The 22,129-nt window shown below is 46.6% G+C and overlaps 1 protein-coding gene across 1 annotated transcript in view; it reads right to left on the reverse strand.

The window, feature by feature from the left end:
* The window catches only part of Ulk4 (unc-51 like kinase 4), a 352,379-nt gene that overhangs the window by 79,213 nt on the left and 251,037 nt on the right, over nucleotides 1-22,129 (reverse strand). The window contains exon 35 of the mRNA XM_037208051.1: nucleotides 4,637-4,822. Coding sequence (XP_037063946.1) covers nucleotides 4,637-4,822 — 186 coding nt within the window. The remainder of the gene's footprint in view (nucleotides 1-4,636; nucleotides 4,823-22,129) is intronic.

A 22,129-nucleotide genomic window follows, 5' to 3' on the forward strand; every position in this document is an offset into this window, starting at 1 on the left:
TGGGGTGAGCTAGCTTTAGTTAATGGACATGGAGGCTAATCTGCAGCCCTCCTAGAGCTGAGTGACATGTAGGCTTGGGAGGGACTGGAAGAATGTCCACCACAGCTTTAAAGCAAAAGCACAAAGTATAATTAAAAACCTCCAGTTTCCTGGTGCACAGAGACAAGTAACCAGGTCTTCAGGTTCCATAGGCTCCATGTTGTTTTCTGAATACACTAAATATGACGGAGTAAGGGAGAGGATCTGGGGGATACATTCACGCCTATCAGCGGGAATTAAACAGCCTGCTTCTTTGTGAGTGAAAATTATGGCCCCCGAAAGATACTATCCCAAGATTGGGACCCTACGCAGACATGCCAGGGTATTTCTTCTAATGACCACACATCCCCCTAAACCCACCAGTGACAGCCACAGTATTCCAGTCATGACATGCTCCTTCTAGGGCCATTTGTACTTCAGGGTCACCTTCTCTGAATCCACAGGGCAAACCTACCTCAGGACGTTAAAAGATATGGAGCCATGTACTCCTGGCCAGCATGTGCACCCAATGACCTTGTGTAGCATGAATCTTAAAAGATTTTATTAATAAAAACAAACCTGAGGCCAGTTATTGGGGTGAATGCTGGAAGATCAGAGAAGCAGAACAAGCCACAGCTTCCTCACCTTGCCAGTTCCTCAGCTGATTCTGTTTCCTCAGACTGGAAGTCTCTGAGTCCTCATCCGAATGGGTCTCAGCTGAACTGTGCTGCTCAAAACCTAAAAGCTTAACCAGCCAAATGCTTCTAGTTTCTAATCTTCACGCCTTATATATCTTTTTGCTTTCTGCCATCACTCCCTGGGATTAAAGGCTCACTTCTTGGGATTAAAGGCGTATGTCACCATGCCTGGCTGTTTCCAATGTGGCTTTGAGCTCACAGAGATCCAGAGGGATCTCTGCCTCTGGAATGCTAGGATTAAAGGCGTGTGCTACCACTGCCTATCCTCTATGTTTAATATTGTGGCCATTCTGTTCTCTGACCCCAGATAAGTTTATTAGCATGCACAATATTTTGGGGAACACAATGCCACCACAACCTTGTTTCAGATAGACCCTTGAGGGAAGGCTGTCCCTCTGTAACTTCCTACAACTAAAATACTCATAAGTGTGTCCTCCATAACTCCATCACGGACACCAGGCAATCCCTCTGTGGAACCTGACCGCTATGGTCCAGGGAGCTGATAGGCAGGTTACAGGGACACAGGAGATCCAGCTGAGTTCCTGACTAAAACCCTGTGCCTGTCCAATCCTACCATGCCTCAGTGTACTGGGGCACAGTGGGGAGATGGGGGTACAAACTGGGGACTAACTATATGCTCACTAGAGTTGGCCTCAGGCTGACTGACATCTGGGAGGCAGGAAGAGGAGGAGCCTGAAGGACTGAAGAGAAACAAACAGCCGTTGATGACAAAGCTTTTGCGTTTTCTGCTGGTCCTGACTGAGCCCACACTCTGAACGCCCATTAGAGGCCAGGTCTAACGAGCAAGCTTCGCCTCACAGTCAAGACTAGTGGGTTCAACAGAGATGCTGCCACTGCCCTCAGAGAGCAGGCTCTCAGGTCCAACATTCACTTCCAAGCCTCAAATGCCATGAAAACTTGGGTCTGGTGGCTCTACCCTCTGCGTCCATTTCTGTCTCCCAGTTGGGCTCCAGGGATCTCTGGGCTTCACATGAGACACATTTTCTCTTCTCTCTGTGTGTGATGCCAACGTATCTGCCCATTCATAATTTAAACATCACATGCTATGCTTGCCATTGTTTTCACTGGGAGTGCCCTGTGACCTTGGCTGACCTTTTCAATTCAGCACCCCAATGCCCTGCTTCACATGCAGCGATAGAATGACTCTCCCAGGGTATTTTAGATCAGTGGTTCTCACTTGTGGGTAGCGACTAATAGAAGGATATGGAGAAGAACAGGATGCTGAGATGAAGCCACACACACACACATAGCCAAGAAGAATGGACAGCTAAATTCAAAAAACATCAGCAATTTCCAGAATTTAAAATTCTGAATCATGACATGACACTAGTGGAATTCAGGTGTTTCTGGTACATGGACTGCTCTCACCCAATGTGAGGTTGAACTGTTGACCTTGTGTACATCCTATTTCACAAATGAGTCTGTCAGATATGCTAAGCCTATAGGTTGAAGATGATGCCCCAACACTGCGGAGAAACCTCAGGTGACTGTCCAGGCAGCTGGCTGTTTCTGTCAACTCACATTTTTTTTTTGGAAGCTGCTTGCATGCACTTCCTGTTTTTATTTTTTATTAGGTAATATTATTTTCTTCTTGGGTCTCTGAGGGAGTTGAAGATTAGTTAGTTATAGTTGAAGATTAGTTAGTTATAGTTGAAGATTAGTTAGTTATAGTTGAAGATTAGTTAGGATAGAAAGTGAATTAGGTAAATTTTGGACTTACCAAAATAGGATAGATAATGGAATTATTTTCTCTGAATTTGTCAAATACAAATGGACCAGACATTGTTTAGGTATTTATTACTTGTATATATGGTATATAGTTATTGTACTTTTGTATATAGTTTTTCTTATGTTAGTTATAACCTTTTTCCTTTTTATTAAAATAGAAAAGAGGAAATATGGTGATATTTTATTTGTACTGAAATGTGATTTTATTTGTATGTTAATAAATAAAGTTGTCTAGGGGTCAGAGCTAATAGCAAGCCATAGCAGAAGCTGGGTGGTGGTGGTGGTACATGCCTTTAATCCCAGCTCTTGGGAGGCAGAGCTAGGCGGATCTCTGTGTGTTCAAGGATACAGCCAGCATGGAGACATACGCCTTTAATCTCAATACCAACTATAGAAGACCTGGAGGTCTGTATAGACAGGCAGTGATGTGGTGGTCATGTGGGTTTACAACCAATGAGAAGGCAGAACAGAAAGACTATATAAAGACAAACAGACAGGAAGTAGGTCTCTTGGCTGAAGAGGATCGCTGCAGCAGTGAAGGGTAAGGCCCCTTAGCTCTGACCTCTTGGGCTTTCATCTCTGCATTGGCTCTGTGTTTCCTATTTAATAAGACGGTTACTTCTACAAGCAACCCCCACAGGGCTCACATATTAGATATCTGTATATTTAATATTTACATTACAATTCATAACAGTAGCAAAATTACAGTTATGAATTAGCAACAAAATAATTTTATGGTTGAGGGTCACCACAGCATGGGGAAGGTTGAGAACTGCTGCTCTAGATCAACGTTCTGTCCGATCTGCTTGGTGGAAGCCCACAGGATGCCAATGCGGATGAGAAGGGCAGCTGCTGCGATGTGCGAGGAGCCTCTAATGCTGCTCTGCCATCGTAGAACAGTCCACAAGCTCACTGAGCCTTACCTTTCAGCCTGTAAGACCTGAACAGTCCTGGGAGCTGCTCACTGCAGCCACGTAAGATACGAACGAGACAATGCTGAACGGCCATTCACGGAACCCAGGGCAGCGGCGACCTCTGACAATCACGTCAGACCCTATGACTCACTCCAGCCACAGCAAGAACAAGCCCACAGCACCAGCCTGTGACGGCCACAGACCTCAGGGAAGGGAAGAGCGCAGAAGAGGAGCTGAACGGGCCTCGGCTGTGCTTGTTCCTCGGTGACTGCCTTCGCAGCAGAGAAAGCAAGAAGTCTTTCTTCAAGAGTGCTCTAAAGAGAGCTGACATGTGACCCTGCTAATGGGCCCCTGTGAACAACCCCTTCACAGGGGTCACATCTCAGATACCCTGAATATCGGATATTTACATTATGATTCATAACAGTAGCAAAATCACAGTTTTGAAGTAGCAACGAAAATAACTTTATGGTTGGGGTCACCACATGAGGAACTGTTTGAAAGGGCTGCATCGTTAGGAAGGTTGAGACTCAATGCTCTATAGAGACACAAGCTGAATATTTTTTTTAAAAATAAGGAAAGAGAAATGAAAAAAATAGACAGAAGGCGATATTTCCCCTTAGAATATAGTGCTGGGCAATAGAATTTACATTTTCCAATTGCCACAAAACTAAAATATACAATAACACCACACGTGAGCAAAGCAAGCAAAATTAACTTGCCAGTAATGGGTAGATGTTCGTACTGAGCCCTAGAGTGTGGTGAGCTGGCAAGGGCCATCATTGGTTCTGGGGACTCAGGGACATGGGAAGGGACTATCACGCAGACCAAACGTGGTGAAAGACAGAGAGTGTGCAAGTCCATTCCAGATTAAACTATAACACACTGGATGCTCTCTTAGACTAGGGAAAAAGTCACTGAAGTTACAAACCAGGGCAGTCAGCAGAAGCAGAACACATACGGCAGGTGTGGAAGAATGGGATCAACGCTAATTCCTAATCAGGACTACTACAGCCAGAGAATCCTGCCTCCCTGCCTCCCTCCCTCCCTCCCTCCCTCCTTCCCTTTCTTCCTTCCAGAATGATGCCTCTTACATTTTTCAAGTGGTTCAGAAACAATGTAACACATATAGACTATGACCCATGACAGCCACAGATGACTGCACAAGAGGCAGCTGGGAGGCTGAGGCATCCGTGAAACAATTATGGAGATGAGAAATGAGGCCCTGCCCAGTGTGGGTGCCATGGGCTGACTCACCATCCTCCTGAGGATCCGCAGCAGAAGCTTCTGATCCTTTGGGTCTTCCTTGGTCACCAGGAGGTCAGCAAAGGTCTCTAGGTTTTCCGGGGACAGGCTGTCCGGGTTCTCTCCTCCATACAGCTGCACCAGGATGGACAGGCACTTGGATGAAACCTCAGAGATCTCAGGGTCCTCATTGGGAAGCTGGAAGTAGGCAGAGAGAGCCGAGTAAGTTCTACCGGGTATGATGTGCTGCTCAAGACCAGCGCCAACCGGCTTCACCATGGGAGCTCAGGTGTGAGGAGAAGGTGAGGTACATTCTAGTGACTGCACCGTTTAAACACTACAATGCGTTAAAGAAGCTATTCCGCACCAAGCGGGTACCTGTACTCCTTCCACCATGCACTGAGGCTGAGGAACGACCAGCAGCCAGCGGTGATCGGGATGGATCTCATACATGTAGCCAACACACACTTTCTCATGCATTCACAGTGGGGTGCACCAACTGCACTGAGGGCTTGGCTTTCAGACGCTTCTCTCCCCATGCCCTTTGTTTTCTTTCTTGAGACAAGGTCTCACTGTGTAGCCCAGGCTGGTATCAGCCCCACACCATGCTGGAGTCACAGATGTGTCCCTGAATACCTCTTTAGACACAAACTTACTAGTAACTTGTTAAGGAAGCCTCTACTACATAAAAGATACCAAGGCTTACTATTCCTAAGACATTTTTAAAAAGCTTCTATCAACAGGGTGTTTTTCCTTATTTCCTTCTTAGCTCACTAGGGTACAGAGAAACTACTGGCTTTGGGGAGCTTCTGCATCCTACCACTTAGCTGATTATCACTTTCTTCTGCTAAGTAACATTCCACTCACTAGACATCCCACTCTTTATGCACACATTGAAGAAAATGTGCCTTGTTTCAGATTTGAAGCTATAAAACTCCCATGCATATCTGTACAGGTCCTAAAAATAAGCATTAACGTTCATTCTCCAGGAAGTCCAGGGTATCTGCCGGGCTGCGCCTGGGGGACTCAACATTAGTCATGCATCTTCCCATCGCACAGTCCAGCTGATGCAGTGGCACAGTCCAGCCTCGCATGCATCGCATTCAGCTTCATGTCATTCACGCCCGCTCCTCTCGGGCACCTGGTGCTCCCATCTCATTTGACTTCTGTACCCATCCATTCTTTGCCCATTAGTAATGAATATTCATTGTTGATATTTCAAGTTCCTTAAACATTCCTGGGCAGCTCCCCCTGGCTGGCTCACATTTCCCAAGCATTCCCTCTGGTCTGGGAACAGGTTCTTGTCAACTTCACAAAGACTTTGGCAGAAAAAATAGTTTTGATGAATTCCAATTATTGGATTTTCTATTCCTAGGAATGTCTTGGCTAAACCTTCAGGCCTGAAGATTTTGACTTACATTTTTCTCTAAATTTCTTATAGTTTTATATTTTACACTCAGGTTTCACTTAATTTGAGGTTAACTTGCATATAAGATGCTGGATCTCAGGAAGAGGATTCTGTTTCTTGTGAGTCACCCCCCACCACTCCCCAGACTGAACACCCATTAGTTAAAATCATCCGGGAGGGCTCAGCACTAAGAGCCCTCAGCAGAGGATCCAGTTTGGCTTCCAGACTCACAACCACCTGTAACTCCAGGGGACCCAATGCCCCCACATACATGTATGCATACCTACACACAGATACACACACGTGAATACACAATTTAAAAAAGCAAATCTTTGTAAAAAAAAAACCACCTGGACACGTTTACATTGTCTTGCTGCATTCTTTATTGTGATTGGTCCATCCAGACATCGATCCCACCACCGGTCACACGGTCCTCACACACCACGGAGAGTTCCCCTCCCATGGCTTTCTTCTCTTTCAAAAATTGCTTCAGCTGTTTTAGGGTGTCTGCTTTTCTTTATAAATTTTAGAACCAGCTGCCTGTCTCTGGAAATCTGCTGGCGAGGCCTCAGTGGAGGAGTGAGTGTCTCTCTCCATCCATTTCCGTCATCCTTGATTTCTTCCCCGAGTTCTGCAGTGTTCTGGACATGCCCGCTACCTGAGGGCTGCAGTGTACTTCACTCTCTTTGCAACGATTTTACACAGTGTTGTTTTTTTAATTTGAGTTTCTACACACTCGTTGTTAGTTTACACATCCATCCAGGATTTTTAAGAAGTGAATTTTCAGGTGCAATTAGTGCCAAAGTCCCAGGTCCGTGACCATATGTGGTCATGCATTTTGATAAGCCTGACTGTCGATTCTTCACTGTGTCTGGACTGTGCACCTGATGGAGTGACTCAACTCTGAGTGTGGTCCACACAGTCAGGCAGGGCTGGTTTCCTTCGAGAACGCTGCCTCTCTTCTCACTCCTCCGACCTACTCAGAACTTTAGTGCCACCTCACCTAAGAATGGCGGCCACGGCCTCTCGACTCTCCTAACCCTGGGATGTGGGATGGAGTCGCTCACTATTAAATATGATGTTGGCTGTAGATTTTTCATAGGCGTTTATCAGCTTGAGAAGGTTTTTCATCTAATCCTAGTTTGATGAGAATTCTTATCAGAAACTAGTGCAAGACTTTGTCAACTACTTTTTCTGTATAGATTCATGTTATATCCAATTTCTTCATAATACTGTGTATCTGGCAGGATATATTAACTGACATTTGCTGGACAAATCTCATACATCTGGAGGGAATCCTTCTGGGCCACTGCGTTCTGCTACACACAGGTGTGCTCATTTCATGAACACTGCACGAAGGGCTGCCGCATCTTAGGTCATGAGAGACACCGGCCTGTGGCTGCTTTGATTAGTGGTGTTTTGTGTGTGCAAGGCACATGTGCATGTATATATATGCGTGCATGCATGCGTGCGTGCGTGCGTGCGTGTGTTGGGTTTTCCTTTTGCTTTTCTGGTCATTTTTTTGAAGTCAACATCAGCCTGACCCCAGACTCAGTAAACGGATTGGGAAATATTTCCTCTCTTTTATTTCCTCTAAGAAATTAAAGCTGTTGCCCAGTCCTCTGTCTGGTAGAATATTCTGGTGAAATTAGCTGGGTTTGGAAAGATTAGAAATTCAATTTCTTTAATGATTCTAGAATGACTCAGTATCCATCTTGGTTGAAGTTTTTTGTTAGAAGAGAACAGATTAATTTCTTCATGAGCACAGAGTTGTTCAGAACGTTCCCAAGGCCCCCCTCAGAGGCTGTGTCCATGTCCTCCATTCCAACCCACACCAGTTATTCCTGTTTCTCTAATCTTTGTCAGTTTCTTGTAAGCTTTCAATTTTACTTTTGTTCTCCAAAGAGTTATTTTTTTTATTTAATTTGTTTTCCTCTTTTTATTTGCTTTGAGTTGATTTTATATTTACTTCTTTCATTTCCTAAGGTGGCATATAAGGTCTCCCCGCAGCATTTTTATACGCACGTTCCTGTACTTTGCTCTTACTCATTACCCTCCCCTCCTGCACTCCCCAGCTCTGCTTGCTGATCCCCTTCCTACCCCCCACCCTCTCTCCTTCCTTATTAATTCTGTTTGCTGTGCAGCCCTGGGGACTGAGCGCTGGGCCTCAGGAATGCCTGCTAAATGCCAGCTCCAGGCCGCGTTCGTCCTCTGAAGCATCCTCACTACAGAACCCAGGCTGGCCTCAACCTCCCAAGTGCTGGGCCATACACAGTGCCGCCACCCCAGGCTCAGCTTCCCTTTCTCTAATTTCAGTTTCTGGTGTTATAGATTTTTCTCTAGCCCATACTTTCAGCTATAGCCTACAAATTTTGATGTATTTTCATTTTAGTTCAATTCTACGTATTAAAATTTCCTTTGAGAATTCAAGTGTGTTTTCATTTTAGATGTTAAAATTTTCCTGCTGTCTGACTGACTCCTGGCTTGGCTCCATCGGTGTCAGGGAAGTAGCTCTAGAAGGGCCAGCTCTGGCTCACAGCTCAAGGGTGCAGTCCATCACGGCAGCTCACGAACATCCACAGTCAGGAGGCAGAGAGGGACAGGGCCGCTGCTCCGCTGCCTGCTCCACCACATGGGCTCAGTCACGGATCCCAGCCAGGGAACAGCCCCACCTCCACCAAAGTTACCGTAATCACCCCCATGGCGTGTGCAGGGCCCACCTCCCACGTGCTCCTAGGCTCCGTCCCCTTGACAACTGACACTATTGCAAATGGCTTGTTCTATGGAGAAACTTCACTGGTTTTACCTTCATTGTTTATTACACTCCTAATTTTATTTATAGACTCAACCACATCCAATTAAATTTGAACTTAAAACAAACATATCATCATTATACTTGAAGTATACCCATTTGGCGCCTTGTTTTTTCTCTGTCAGCCTAGCTTCTTGGAAGCATTCTTCCTGGCCACCTTGAGTACTTTGTGGGACGATGAGACATAAGCAGATAAACACATGCAGCCTGGACGTGATTCTAAGGAAACACACATTTGAATTTTAAGAACTGTTTTAAAGTAATTTAAAATCACGGTTGTGGTGTGTTTGTTTCTCTTTGATCAGTGTATCCAACACAATGTATTTCAGACATATTTCTATTCTATTCTAAATATATTACCTACCACAGTGCTTTGTCAAAAGTTGTATCAGGAAACTCAGTTCCAGAGAAGAAAATACAAAGAACAAAAACAACCACTTCACAGCAGCATTTCCTGCCCCTTTGATGTTGCTGATGCGCCAGGAGACAGATCTCTGCACTGTTAGGACATCTTTTACAGGATTCCACCCAAGGCCATCCATCGCGCCTGCCCACCTGGCTGCAGTGGAATATCACTTAGGGCTGGAAATCGCAGTGTCTGTGATGCTGCCCCCTCTTGTTGGAGTGAGGGATGCTGATAGGTCTCCACCCCCAACACATCATACTCTGAAATGTGGGGATTTAGAAGGACAAAGACCTGTCACTCCTTTTATTCATTTGATTCTAAATCTACACATCACAGATTTAGAAACCACCCCAAAGACAAACTGAAAGGCACAGGTGGCAGAGATGGGTCCTGACTTGTCCTGAGCGGCATCCACAGTGCCCTTCAGAGTTTGCTGCCGAATGGTAGGAAACACAACTCCTTAACACAGAACAGCTGAAGCTTCAGAGAACGAGTGTGTCAACAGTCATTTGAGATGTCAAATACTGAGTTATAACATTTAATAATAGCAAGCTTTCACATAAAAATTTGGATTTAGTGGTTTTGGTGTTTTTATTTTCCCCCCACTTTTGGAAGTATTTGCCACAAATCCTTATCCCCACAGTGAACCTGGCTCCACGAACTCTCTGGCATCCCAGGTCCCACTGTCCTGACCTCTGGGTGACACACCCATCTTATAAGCTGATTTGTCAACTGCTTTCCCCTCCGCAATGCACAATTCCTGGCTTCCAGTCAGTGCTTTAAACACTTCACAGAGTGCTCACTGGCTCCACCTGGCTTACGACAGCACAGATGGGAAAGAGGTGTGGACAGCTCAGGAGTGCAGTGAGGCATGCTGGGAGGAGCGGAGGACAGATTCCAAACATGGAAGCAGAAAAGAAGAGAATTTGCTTTCAGCCCTGAAATGCATCACCAGAAGGTAAGATGGGAAGAGTGTGGAAGGATCTGTCGACCGGCTGTGACAGCTTTCAGGCCTTGCGGAGACAGCCAGGACTGGACAGCCAGGGTCTTCTGACCGTGCGACCATGCACTGCGGTCCCATGTGATGGGGACACTGTCAGAAGCAGCCACAGCACTGGAGCGTGGACACCTCTGTGGAAGAGGGCGAAGGGGTGATGGTTTGTCTGGGAGGGCATTCCCAGGGGGGCTTCACCAGTGCAGGAAGGTGTACCCTGCAGGTGGACAGTGCAAGCCCATGGGCTGGGGGCCTGGGCTGAACAAAAGGAGGTGGGTGGGTGGATGAAAAGGCATCTACCGCATCCATTGCTTTCTGCCTCCTGACTGTGGACACAAGTGACCAGCTGCCTTATATGATGAACTCTACCCTCAGACTGTGAACCAAATAAACCTGTCTTTGCTGTCATACTGTCACAATTATTGTCAGGAAGGTCCCAATGCCAAGAGTACAGGAAGCATGAGGCGTGAGGCAGTTAGAGCGGGCACATGATATCACACCAGGCCGCTGCAGTGCAACCATCAGCCTGGGCTCCTTTGAGGAAGGTCTTCTGGCCAGAGAGCAAGGGCAGGAGCCACGTGGATGCGGGAGGCAAGACTTTCAGGGTTTCCACACTAAGATCAAAGCCCATGACATCACTTTGGAATGCATCCAAAACTAGGAAGGACAAAGAAAAAATGGCAAAATCTGGAAATTCCTTCATTCCAGAATCTGGGTGGTAACATGTGTTGGGGTGCAAGCCTTTCAACTTCTTGGTTGGGAACTTTAATAAAAGTGTTATAGGAAAAGAAAAAAAAAACAAGAGAGAGAGAGAGAGAGAGAGAGAGAGAGAGAGAGAGAGAGAGAGAGAGATGGCAGTGTGCTTGGTGTGAGGATTTGAGAGGAGGCATCAGGGCTGGGCTGAGTGTGCAGTGAGGACAGGCTGGAGGATCTGGGCAAGAGCAGGGAAGGGAGCACGGTCTGCAGACATGGAGTCAGCCAGCCACACTGCTGCCACTCACAGCTGGCTCAGCTGTTACCATGGAAAGTCATTTATGCAAGAAGTACACAGTTATGCAATTCACGGGGCCACAGCAAAATTTCCAACCTGGATACTCTCAACATGCAGGACTGTGGTGCACAGCAACACATGACCAGTTAGAGCTTCGACACCAGCCACGATGGGTGTGCAGTAGGAAACCTGTCCTTAGTGAGTCCCCACCAGCTTGTCCACCGCACATGGCAGAAATGAAGAATGCTTTGCTCTGCAGCACCTTCTGGCCGAGTCTCAGCCCAGAGAACAATGTGGCACTGTATAGGTGTCCCTGAGGGGACAATGACATTTAACAACACGCCAACACACATACACAATCCAGGCGGTGTGTTCCTTACTGTGGAGAATTTGGAGGAGAGCCTAGGAGGCCTCAGGTGTTGGGATGCTCGTGAGAATCCATGAAAAAACATTCCTAGCCTCACACACAGGCTGCAGGAGGTGCACCTATAAGACCTCAGGCTTCTCCAGGCACCAGACACACAAGTGGTGCACAGACATAAAACTTACTCTGATACGTACGTATGTACGTACGGATATGTATGTATGTGTAATGTATAACAACACAAATGAAGGCTGGCGAGCTGGGCTCTCAGCATCAACTGTGGTCTTGTTCCTACTCTTCCCCATCCCACAAATACTAGCTCATGCTCACAGAGCTTGAGACATTCTTGAGTTGAACCTTCCTCCCCTGTTCACACTGGCCCTCCAATTTTCTGTCAGGTTAGATTTTCTTTTAAAAAAATTCTCATCTGGGGCTGAAGAGATGGCTCAGTGGTTAAGAGCACTGGCTGCTCTTCCAGAGGACCTGGGTTCAATTCCCAGCACCCACATGGCAGCTCAAAACAGAACTATAACTCCTGTTCCAGGGGATCCGACACCCTCACACTGACACACATGTAGACAAAACACCAGTATACATGAAATACAAATAAATTTAAAAAAATTCTCATCTGCATCCTAAGTGAAAATGATTGTCAGTTGTGAGCTGTTTTCAAATATTATGAAACTCACTATCACTTTATGAATGAACTGGGAGCCTTTCCACTGGCTTTATGCTCTGGATCATCAGAGTAACGTGGGTCGGGTTGTCTGTTTCTTTAGGAATTAGGATTCTCTTGTAAACCACAGGGCAGCATTCCAACGTCAGCACTGAAGAAGCAAATGCCCCATCACCATTGAGTGGAGCATTAGTTCCCAGCAGGTGGCGCTTTTCTGACAGTGTGTAGCTCCTAGGAGACCAAGTAGGTGTGGGGGGTGTTCTTAGGGGTACACTGCTCATGGTCTCCTCCCCTCTGCTTCCTCCCCGCCATAAAGACTCTTCTCAGAGGTGTGTCTCAGGAATCTGAGTCCAGGAGATATCCCTGACACACCAAGTTCACACGTTTGTTTTTCCTGCGTTTTCTGTGTTTGGTGGTGACTAAAGGGAGTCTGAGTGTGCTCTTCAAAAGTGCAGCTGCTCTAGCTGCTTGTGAGAGACCTCTGGCTGGATAACAAAGAGAAGCGCGCCTTCCTATTCCTCAGCCGAGGGAAGTCAGATCCTACTTTCTATCATGAGACAGTCAATCCTTGGAGAGGTGACTTCTAAGAAAGAAGTCATGTCAGATATTAAGAAGGCAGACAGGGTGACTGTGTCCTGAGAAACCAACATTTAAAACAGACACTGTTCTAACTGGGGCCATGAGGGGGCCCTGTGGATAAAGACACTTACTTTACAGGCCACATGGCCTGCACTCAATCCTAGGACTGTGGAGAAGAACACCAGCTCTGCAGAGGTGCCCTCTGGCTTCCACATGTGCATTTTTGGAGTTTGACATTTACTCACATTCATGCCAAGTTTGGTAATTTATAGTTTTCTATTAAAATCATCTATTTTTCCACACTGTCAAATTTAATGCTTTAGAGTTATATGTATTTTGAGATTGTGTGGCTCCTTTCTAATGCTACAACTAAAAAAATCCAAACTGAAACCTCATGAGCTGAATTTCCATCCATACATAGCAAAGCTAAGAAGACTCATTCCAAAATGTAGGAAGGGAGCACAGTGAGGAAATACTGGACCAAAGCAGGTTAAAAACCAGCTGGGCAAATTCCAAACTCGGCACCTCCATGTCTGATGTCAAAATGCTCTTCAGATCTCCAATTCCTTTCAGTTTTGTTGACTGCAACACACTTCTTTCTCTTGGGCTGGTTCCACTCCCTGTTAGCAGCTCTCCTTGGCAGGGATCCCATGGCTCTGTCATCTCTAACATCTTGGGGTCTCCAAAGCAATCCAAGCTTCAAGTTCACAGCTTCACGCAATGGCCCCTCTTCTGGCCTCTGTTCAGGGACACCCCTGACACATGCCTGGCCTCAGCAGCTTTCCATGGTCTCAGGGACAATTCCATAGCCTGTTTCTTCTATGCTTATCTCTAAAGTCAGAACAACGTGCTTGAAGCTGCCAAGTTCTGCTGCTTGCTGGGGCTGAAATATGGTCTCCTTGTTCAATTACACCTTCATCAGCTTTCTGGTTTTGATGGTTTCCTTCACTGCCTAAGCTTGGCTGTTCTGGAACTCGCTCTGTAGACCAGGCTGGCCTCAAATTCAGAGACTAGCCTGCCTCTGTCTCCTGAGTGCTGGGATTAAAGGCAGGCACCACCACAACTGGCTGTAAGCTTTTTAAAAATTCCTTTTCACAAGTTAGAAACTTAGCTGGGTAGGATCTTGTCCTGAGGTCAAGATGATGGGGTCTGCGTATGGCTTCGTGGTCAAAGCGTTTGGATATGAGTGGAGGTTAGGAGTTCAGATCCCAGGTCCCAGGTAAAAGCCAGCAGACATGGTGACCTGCCTGCAACCCCGGCACATGGAGACAGGGAAGACAGTTGTTGGAGTGTTGAGCAGGACTAGTCCTGCTGGCAAGTGATCTGGATTCAACCGAGACCCTGCCTCAGAGAATGAGGTAGAGAGCAATGGAGAGAGACACCTGATGTTGACCCTTGGGCTTCCACATGCTCACACATGTACACCTACATCTATACCTGACACACGTGACCATGCACATTTGAGCATGCACACATACATGCATAAAAGCACACATGAATGAAAAAAAAGTGACTGTTGACTGACTCCAATGTTGCTATGATTGATTGATAAACAAAACACTGATTGGCCAGTAGCCAGGCAGGAAGTATAGGTGGGACAATGAAGAGGAGAATTCTGGGAAGTGGAAGGCTGAGTCAAGAGACACCACCACGAGAAGTAAGATGTACTGGTAAGCCATGAGCCACGTGGCAAAGTATAGATTAATAGAAATGAGTTAATTTAAGATGTAAGATCTAGCTAGCAAGAAGCCTGAGCCATTAGGCCAAACAGTTTAAATAATATAAGTCTCTGTGTGTTTATTTGGGTCTGAGTAGCTGCGGGCCCAGGCGGGACTGGAGATAACTCCAGCTACACTCCAAGATTGTGAAAATTCTCTCTTGCATTAAAGTAATTCGTTTCTGAAGAGTTCAGATCTAACAAATCCAGAAATGAGGCAGAAGATATGCCCTCAAAGAAAATAAGAGACAATACAGTTTTCCTTTAAAAATGTGATTTCCAAGGAGACAATGGCTATCCTTTAATAAAAGTGCAAGGACCATTCGACAAACACTGCCCTCTAACACTGAAACAATGTCCAACCAGGTGATTTACAATAGGACGAAGTCGTCTGTGCAATGCTGTTGAAGCTTAGTTAAGCCTTTATTGTCTGGATGTTTAGTATGAATTCTGCAAGGCAAAGTCATATCTTTGAAAGCAGAGGGTTCACTTATCTAAGAAGTGCATCCAGACGGAATGAAACAAGACTGTCCGTCTCCATCCTGAGGCGGAAGGACTCTGAGGGCCCAGCGGCACTTCTTCAGTATGGCTGGTGTGCTCTGAGGACCCTCGTGACTACAGCATGGTGGGAACTCAACTCTGTCTAGCTGTGAGGCCAGCTAATTGTAGAGTTACAGTCTTTGGAAATGCCCCTGGGTCCATTACTTTAGCACATTAACGAGGCTGTGTGCAAAGAGGGCTTATTACAATATGAGCTGGCTGTTTATTAGATGGGGGTAATATGATTACAGAGCATGCAGCATGGGAAAGCCCCTGGGAGTCATCGGCAGGATAACGCTGCAGGCACAAAGCCAGGACAAAAGCCAACCATGGTTATCAACACAGCCAGCCCCTTGCATCACAGTTACGGGTGAACAGCCAATGCTATTATATGCTTGACACAGAGCTGGCCTTTTAGAGAGCACCTACAATCGAATGGCTTGGGGCAGGGACAAAAATAAAACGGAGCACATCTAGCTCCTAGACTCTTGGGAATACTGTCGTCACCATGGTGGGTTTTCACTACACAGTGTTGTACTACGGTAAAGGTAATGCAGGAGCCACGCAACACACAGAGCAAAACAAGCACAGTGGGCACACACTCGGTACCACGCCCTTGCCAAGACCCTGCGTGCCCAGTCCTTCTGCCTCTCAACAGCTCTAGAGGGCATTATCCTGTCCCCTTTTAATGTTACCTTTGTTTAGTGTGTGGAGATTAGAGGACGGCTTGTGGGTTCTACCACGTGGGTCCCAGGGATAAAACTCAGGTTGTCTGCTTTGGCAGCAAGCTCCTTCACCTGCTGAGCCATCTTGCCAGCCCTGCATCTTTCTTTCGAGGTGGAAAGCTTGTACTAATTTGCCCACCGCTGTCACTCACCTATCACCAGAGAAGTCCATGCAACCACAGGTGAATGCATGCGTGATGTTCAGAGTGAACCCAGCTGACCCTGGCAATGCCATGCTCTCCTGCCCAAAGGCCTGAACCTCATGTGAAATGTCTGATGACAAGGACAATGGCCCTTCCCAGAGATCTGGCTCTGTGGCTGCACTGTCAGCTCTGCTGGTGGCAAGGGAAGGGTTAATCCCAGGTTAAGAGATTGAGCTATTAATTAGCATCGGTGAGGTAAAATGCAGTCAGTGGGACCTCAATAGACAAATTTCAACAAATTAGCCACATACCATCAGCACTTCAGCTTTGAATGGTCTTCCTCATCATCACAAGTACATGATGGAACCTATCTGGGGGAAAGGTGCATTTCCATAGGGGAATCCCAGAATTAAAGGCTTTCAGCGTGACCCTTGGGGAATGTACTAGAATAGCTCTTTCACACAAAGAATGCTCCCATCTTCCCTCAGTGTCTGTGGAGATCGGTCCAAGATCCTCAAAGGTTACTAAAACCTGCAGATGCTAACTCAAGTGGGAAGGCTCAGTGTCTGCACATAACCTCGAAACACCCTTCAGTGGACTTCGGGTCATCTCTGGATACCTATAGGATTGAGCACAGCATAAACACGGTGCAAATCATTGCTGTGCTACACTGACTGGAAAATGATGAGAAAAATAATCTGTATACATATGTTACAGGCTTGATTTTCTTCGCAAGTGATTTCAACTCACAGTTGGCTGAATCCAGGGCTGCAGAGGCTTCAGGCTGACTGCATCCACCTCCGTTTCTGTGTTATAATGGAATCCCTGACACCCAGCCCTGTGTTTACCTCAATCAGACATTAACCCAAGCCAAGGAACAAAGGTTTCCTGGACAAAGCTCGGCTGTCATCTCCCTGGATGTATTCTATTCTCAACTGTAGTCTAAATAGTAAATAATACCAAATGCATCCTATGAAACGAGGACTCCACACAGCACACAATCTATTCAGCACCTGATAACTGAAACCTTCCGCCAACATGTGATGCCCACCTCACACATCACAGTAAAACAGCAGTGGATAAACCCAACGGTCATACATAGGGACACTAGAAAACACAGGTGCCTGTCTGGTTACATCTGTCTTCTAAGTTGGGAGAACCAGTAAAAACCAGACATGAAGCCCCGAAGGGTAAAGGACACTGACATGTTTATCCATAAGACAGACGCTATCTTTGTAATGAAAATGTAATAAAAATTAAAAAAAAATCAAGGAGAATATGAAAGAGTACATTTGTTGCAACAAAAATATGCCCTTCCTAATATTCAAAGATGCCTAATATTCAAAACCAATGAAGCAGGAAAAGCGGGCAGCAGTCACACCAAGCAATCAGAGAGACAGAAATTAAGATAATTAACCACCGCACACACCTTTAATCCCAGCACTGGAGAGGCAGAGGCAGCAAAAGCTCTGTGAGTTCCAGGCCAGCCAGGGATACACAGAGAGTCCCCCACCCATCTCAAAACAGCAAAACAAAACAAGACAACCTACAAAAGATCTTTCCTTCATTTACAGGGAAAGAAATGCAAGATTTTCAGACTCAGGATTCAACAGGTCGGAACAGCAAAAGTGATTCAATCAACTTCACGGAAACCTGGGATTGGTACAAATTCTGAGAGTGAAAACCGCCTTGTACCCCATGGGGAGGCAGATGAAAGGAAACATTCCCGCCTGTTACCTGGTAGTCCCTGCTCTTTATGTCTAACAAGTATTCTCAGTCAACTTCACGTGGACCCAGCTGACTTGGCAACGCCATGCTCTCTTGCCCATGTCTCAAATATGAACACCTGGAAGGGCACACCATCACGGGAGGGCTCTTGATCACTCAGCTCTCGAGTGTCCACAAAGGTCATCAATAAAATTGTGTTTATAAGGGAGAGAAAAGTGGGCTGAAGATTCCACCATGATCTCCCTGGGAAAAGGTAGGCATGTGCTTCCATTACAGACCCAAAGACATACAACTCACAGAGCACTGAGTCCTAAGTATTTTTAATTATTTTTACTGGGTGCATGATACCTACATATGAAACATACACATATATGTAAGTTTTATTTTATGGAAAATAGCACATAAGCCACACATGGCTGTATACTGAAGTTTTCCTGTGTCCTGCAGTCACAGGAAATAAACACACAGAGGTTTATTACTAATTACAAGCTGTTTGGTCTATGGCTCAGGCTTATTGCTAGCTAGCTCTGGCATCTTAAATTAACCCATTTCTATTCATCAATATTTTGCCACGTGGCTGTGGTGTTACCAGTTCCTTGGGTGGTGGGGCTGGCCTTTGCCCTGGCTCCGCCTTTCTTCTCCCTGTAACTTTGCTTGGATTTCCCACCTGACTATATCCTGTGTTGCCATAGGCCAAAGCAGTTTCTTTATTAACCAATAGTAGCAACACATATTCACAGCACACAGAAAGACCATCCCACAGCACAGGACAGCTGGGTGTGGCAGTTCATGCCTGTAATTCTAGGACTTGGGTGCTGAGACAGGGGGATCACTCTAAGTTCCGGGCCAGCCTGGGCTACAGAGTAAATCTCTGTCTCAAAAAGCTAACAAGTAGGGATGGAGAGATTACCCAGTGGTTAAAAGCATTTGCTGCTCTTGCAGAGGACCTGGGTTTAATTCCCAGCTCCCCAATGGAGGCTTCAGGGAATCTTTGCATGGACACACACACATACATAAAAAAGGAAAAGAACTCTTTAACAGCAACAACCCAAACACGTTTTAAACACTCCAGACGCCTGGAGACAAGAGGCACATGTGGTGACTCACCACTGCACATGCAGGTCACGCGCTGTCCCAGCATGGCCTGCACAGCCATCCCCCTGTCACCCACTTTAGGTCCAAGTGTCACAGTATGAACTGACTTTAAAACAGGAGCCTACAGGACAAAGGGCGCTCAGCCCTCCAACAGCCGGTTCCTCCCCTCCTGCTGGGAAGTGAGGGAAACCGATGACCCCGTTAAACACTGAATTTCACGTATTTGCAGTGTTTCTGCATGGAGGATTCTGTAATGACCATGGCCTCCACACATCAAACAGCTGTGAGACTTCATTTACATGAAATATGAGTTTCCTATTTTTTGCCTCAAGAGAATCTTTAGTTATGAGCTAGCCACAATTACAGAAATAGTTCCGAGTTGAGAAACATTTCCCCTCCAAACTATGAGTACACAAAGAAACATTGGTTGGAGCAGTGTGTGAAGGTATCTAGTTGAGTATCTCAGAAGACGGGCCTCTGCCGCTGCGTGTGAACGTGTGCCATCCCACAGGCCAGCTGTGAGAAGATCGGGATAGGGTGGCACACCTCAGGACTTCTGTGCCTGAGCCCAGCTCCCCCCCAAGGACAGAGTGAGGCTCTGGGAATTTGCCAACCGATGATAGCCCAGCCAACCAAACTGAAAATAAAAAGCCCACTACAAGCTGCTCACAGGCTGAGCATCCAAATGACCAGGTGGCTTTTTCTAGGAACCTGTGCTTGTGATGGTCAGTGCTGACTTTAACCTGGACAGGTCTGGAGTCAGCTTGGAGAAAGGCCTCCAGGCAAACTCACGAGGCAATTATCTAATTATCTTGATTAGACTAGTGTATGGCCATCTCCGTCAGGGATTGTCCCGTCAGGTTAGTCTATGGTGATGCCTTTGAGGAGCACCTTGATTAAGTTAGTCTATGCCTATGTCTGTGAGGGATTATGTTGATTAAGTTAGTCTATGGCAGTGGTGCTCAACCTGTGGGTCATGACCCCTTTGGGGGTTGAACAACCCTTTCTCATGGGTCACATGTCAGATATTCTGCATATGAGAATCTTACATTACGATTCATAGCAGTAGCAAAATTACAGCTATGAAATAGCAAAAAAAATTTCATGGTTGAGGGGGTCAGCACAACATGAGGAACTGTATTAAAGGACCGCAGCGTTAGGAAGGGTGAGAAGTCCTGGGCTATGGCCGTATCTGTGAAGGTTATTGTGATCAGGTTAACTGATGCAGGAAGACCCACTCTAATCTAAAGCTGGAGGGAGGCACCGTTCCATGGACTTGGGTCCCGGAAGCAGGGAGTGGGCCAAGCACAAGGGTTCATGGCTTTCTGCTTCCTGACTGCAGATGCAGCGTGACCAGCACCTCAAGCTCCTGCTGCCAGGACTTCCAGGATGGACTGCGCTCTTCAACTGTGAGCCAACTCTCCGATCTGCCGCTTCTCCTGGGTACTGTTGTCTCATCACAGCAGAAAGTAACTCCAACCATGAGGCCAAAGAGGCCGAAGCAATCCGAGTTCTAACACACTCAAACACGCCGAGTTCTAACACACTCAAACACACCGAGTTCTAATGCACTCAAACACACCGAGTTCTAACGCGCTCAAACATGCTGCATGTGACCTATGTAAGAATAAATAGCAAGCTTAGCTGAGCAAGTGCTCAGCTACTCCTGGCCTGTGAGAACTCAAGCGGAGGAAAACCGCCTGTAAGCATGTCTTTAGGAGTATCTCTAGTGTACACTTTTCAACTGCTATTCCATGGACTATTGCTGAGTTCCATTTCAAACTCAAGCTGACCATTTTTCATTATCTTTATCCCACCGTCTCATGATAGATTTTACGATGATGCAACCTGAAGTGATGAGTCGGGCTTAGCCCAGATGAAGCAGAGAAATGAGCCTTAATGTGGGTGTCAACCTGCAGCACAGAGTTAGGGACCCCCTGCCCCAGTGTCCTGCTGGGGAGGAGGCAGGAGCTGTATTCTCTAGTGGTGAAGAGAGAGTAGACCCTGGAGCTGTGCTCTTGTTAGAAACCAAAGCTCCTGTGTCCGCTGCAGAAGAGAGGCCCAACAGGCACTCAGAACAGATAACACACGCAAACATTCCCTCCCTCCCTTCCTCCCTCTCCCTTTCTCTCTCCTAAAAGAAATTACTATTTTTATTTTACAGATAGAACACCAGGTGACAAGACATGGAATTTACTCTGTCTAAAAGTAGAAAAGTATTATTTTCAAATTCAGCACAAGGTTTCATGTTCTCAGTCATGTTGAATGGGGTATTATAGTACCCTGAGACATTTCTGTGGCCACAGAAAGCCAACCCAACCATTTTCAGCTTGCACACTGTGGACCAGCACACTGTCCTTAGCTAGAAGAACCAGAGTCACGGCACTAATGGTATCTCTCACTACACAGGTCACTCTCTGGAAGATGGAACAGGTGCACACCCCTAAGTCTAGGCATGCGCATGCTGAGGTGCCTGTGGAGTCAGAGATCAACTTGTGGGAGTCAGTTCTCTCCTCTCTCCTTCCACCATGTGGCTTGAGGGTGGGGGGAACCAAACTCAGGTCTCAGCACTCTGGAGGCAGAGTTAGGCAAATCCCTGGGTTCCAGCTCAGCCAGCACTTCACAGCGAGATACTGTCTCCCTCTCTGTGTTTTTAAAAACTGGGAAAATTGCCCTCACTTGCCGAGTCTCCATTCCTGTTCGGTGATTTTCTAAATGCTTGATTGATTAATCACAAAGAACTTGACGGCCTTCTGCCTTCCTTCTGTTTTCAGTGGGTTTGGCCACAATCTTCACTGCTGCTTCTGCTGACTCTGGGTGAGCTCGCTTCCTCCCGCAGTCTAAGGCAGCAGCGAGCTCACTGGTTGGAGCTTCCTGCAGATTCTGCTGCAGTGTGCTTTTGCCTCTGTCTCCACCTGAGCCTTGTCCCCCAGGGTGGTGGCACCGCTGCCTGACCGCTGTGTACAGTGCAGAAACAGCAAATGGCAAACCACCAAAAACAACGGCTGCTTTGGGGCCTTGCAGAACAGACTGGGCGACTGACATCAGCCATACGTCATCAGGCACAGGGCTGCGAGCAGGCTCCTGCCAGCCTGTGACGGACCACCATCTGTACATACAGACTACTTCTGAGTCAGCGTCCCCACAGGATGCAGTGTGGCCAGAGGCATCCAGCTTCCACACTTGCCAGCTCCTAACATCACTACCTTGCCAAACACGGTATCAGGAAAGCAGCTGAACTTGGATCTGGTAACACCGTTAGCCAGGAGGACAGCTGCTCACGACAAGCTGCCTGATGACAAGGACCCTACGCTCATCCCTGGCAGG

This window comes from Peromyscus leucopus, chromosome 7, assembly GCF_004664715.2.
Source record: "Peromyscus leucopus breed LL Stock chromosome 7, UCI_PerLeu_2.1, whole genome shotgun sequence".
Lineage (NCBI taxonomy): Eukaryota > Metazoa > Chordata > Mammalia > Rodentia > Cricetidae > Peromyscus > Peromyscus leucopus.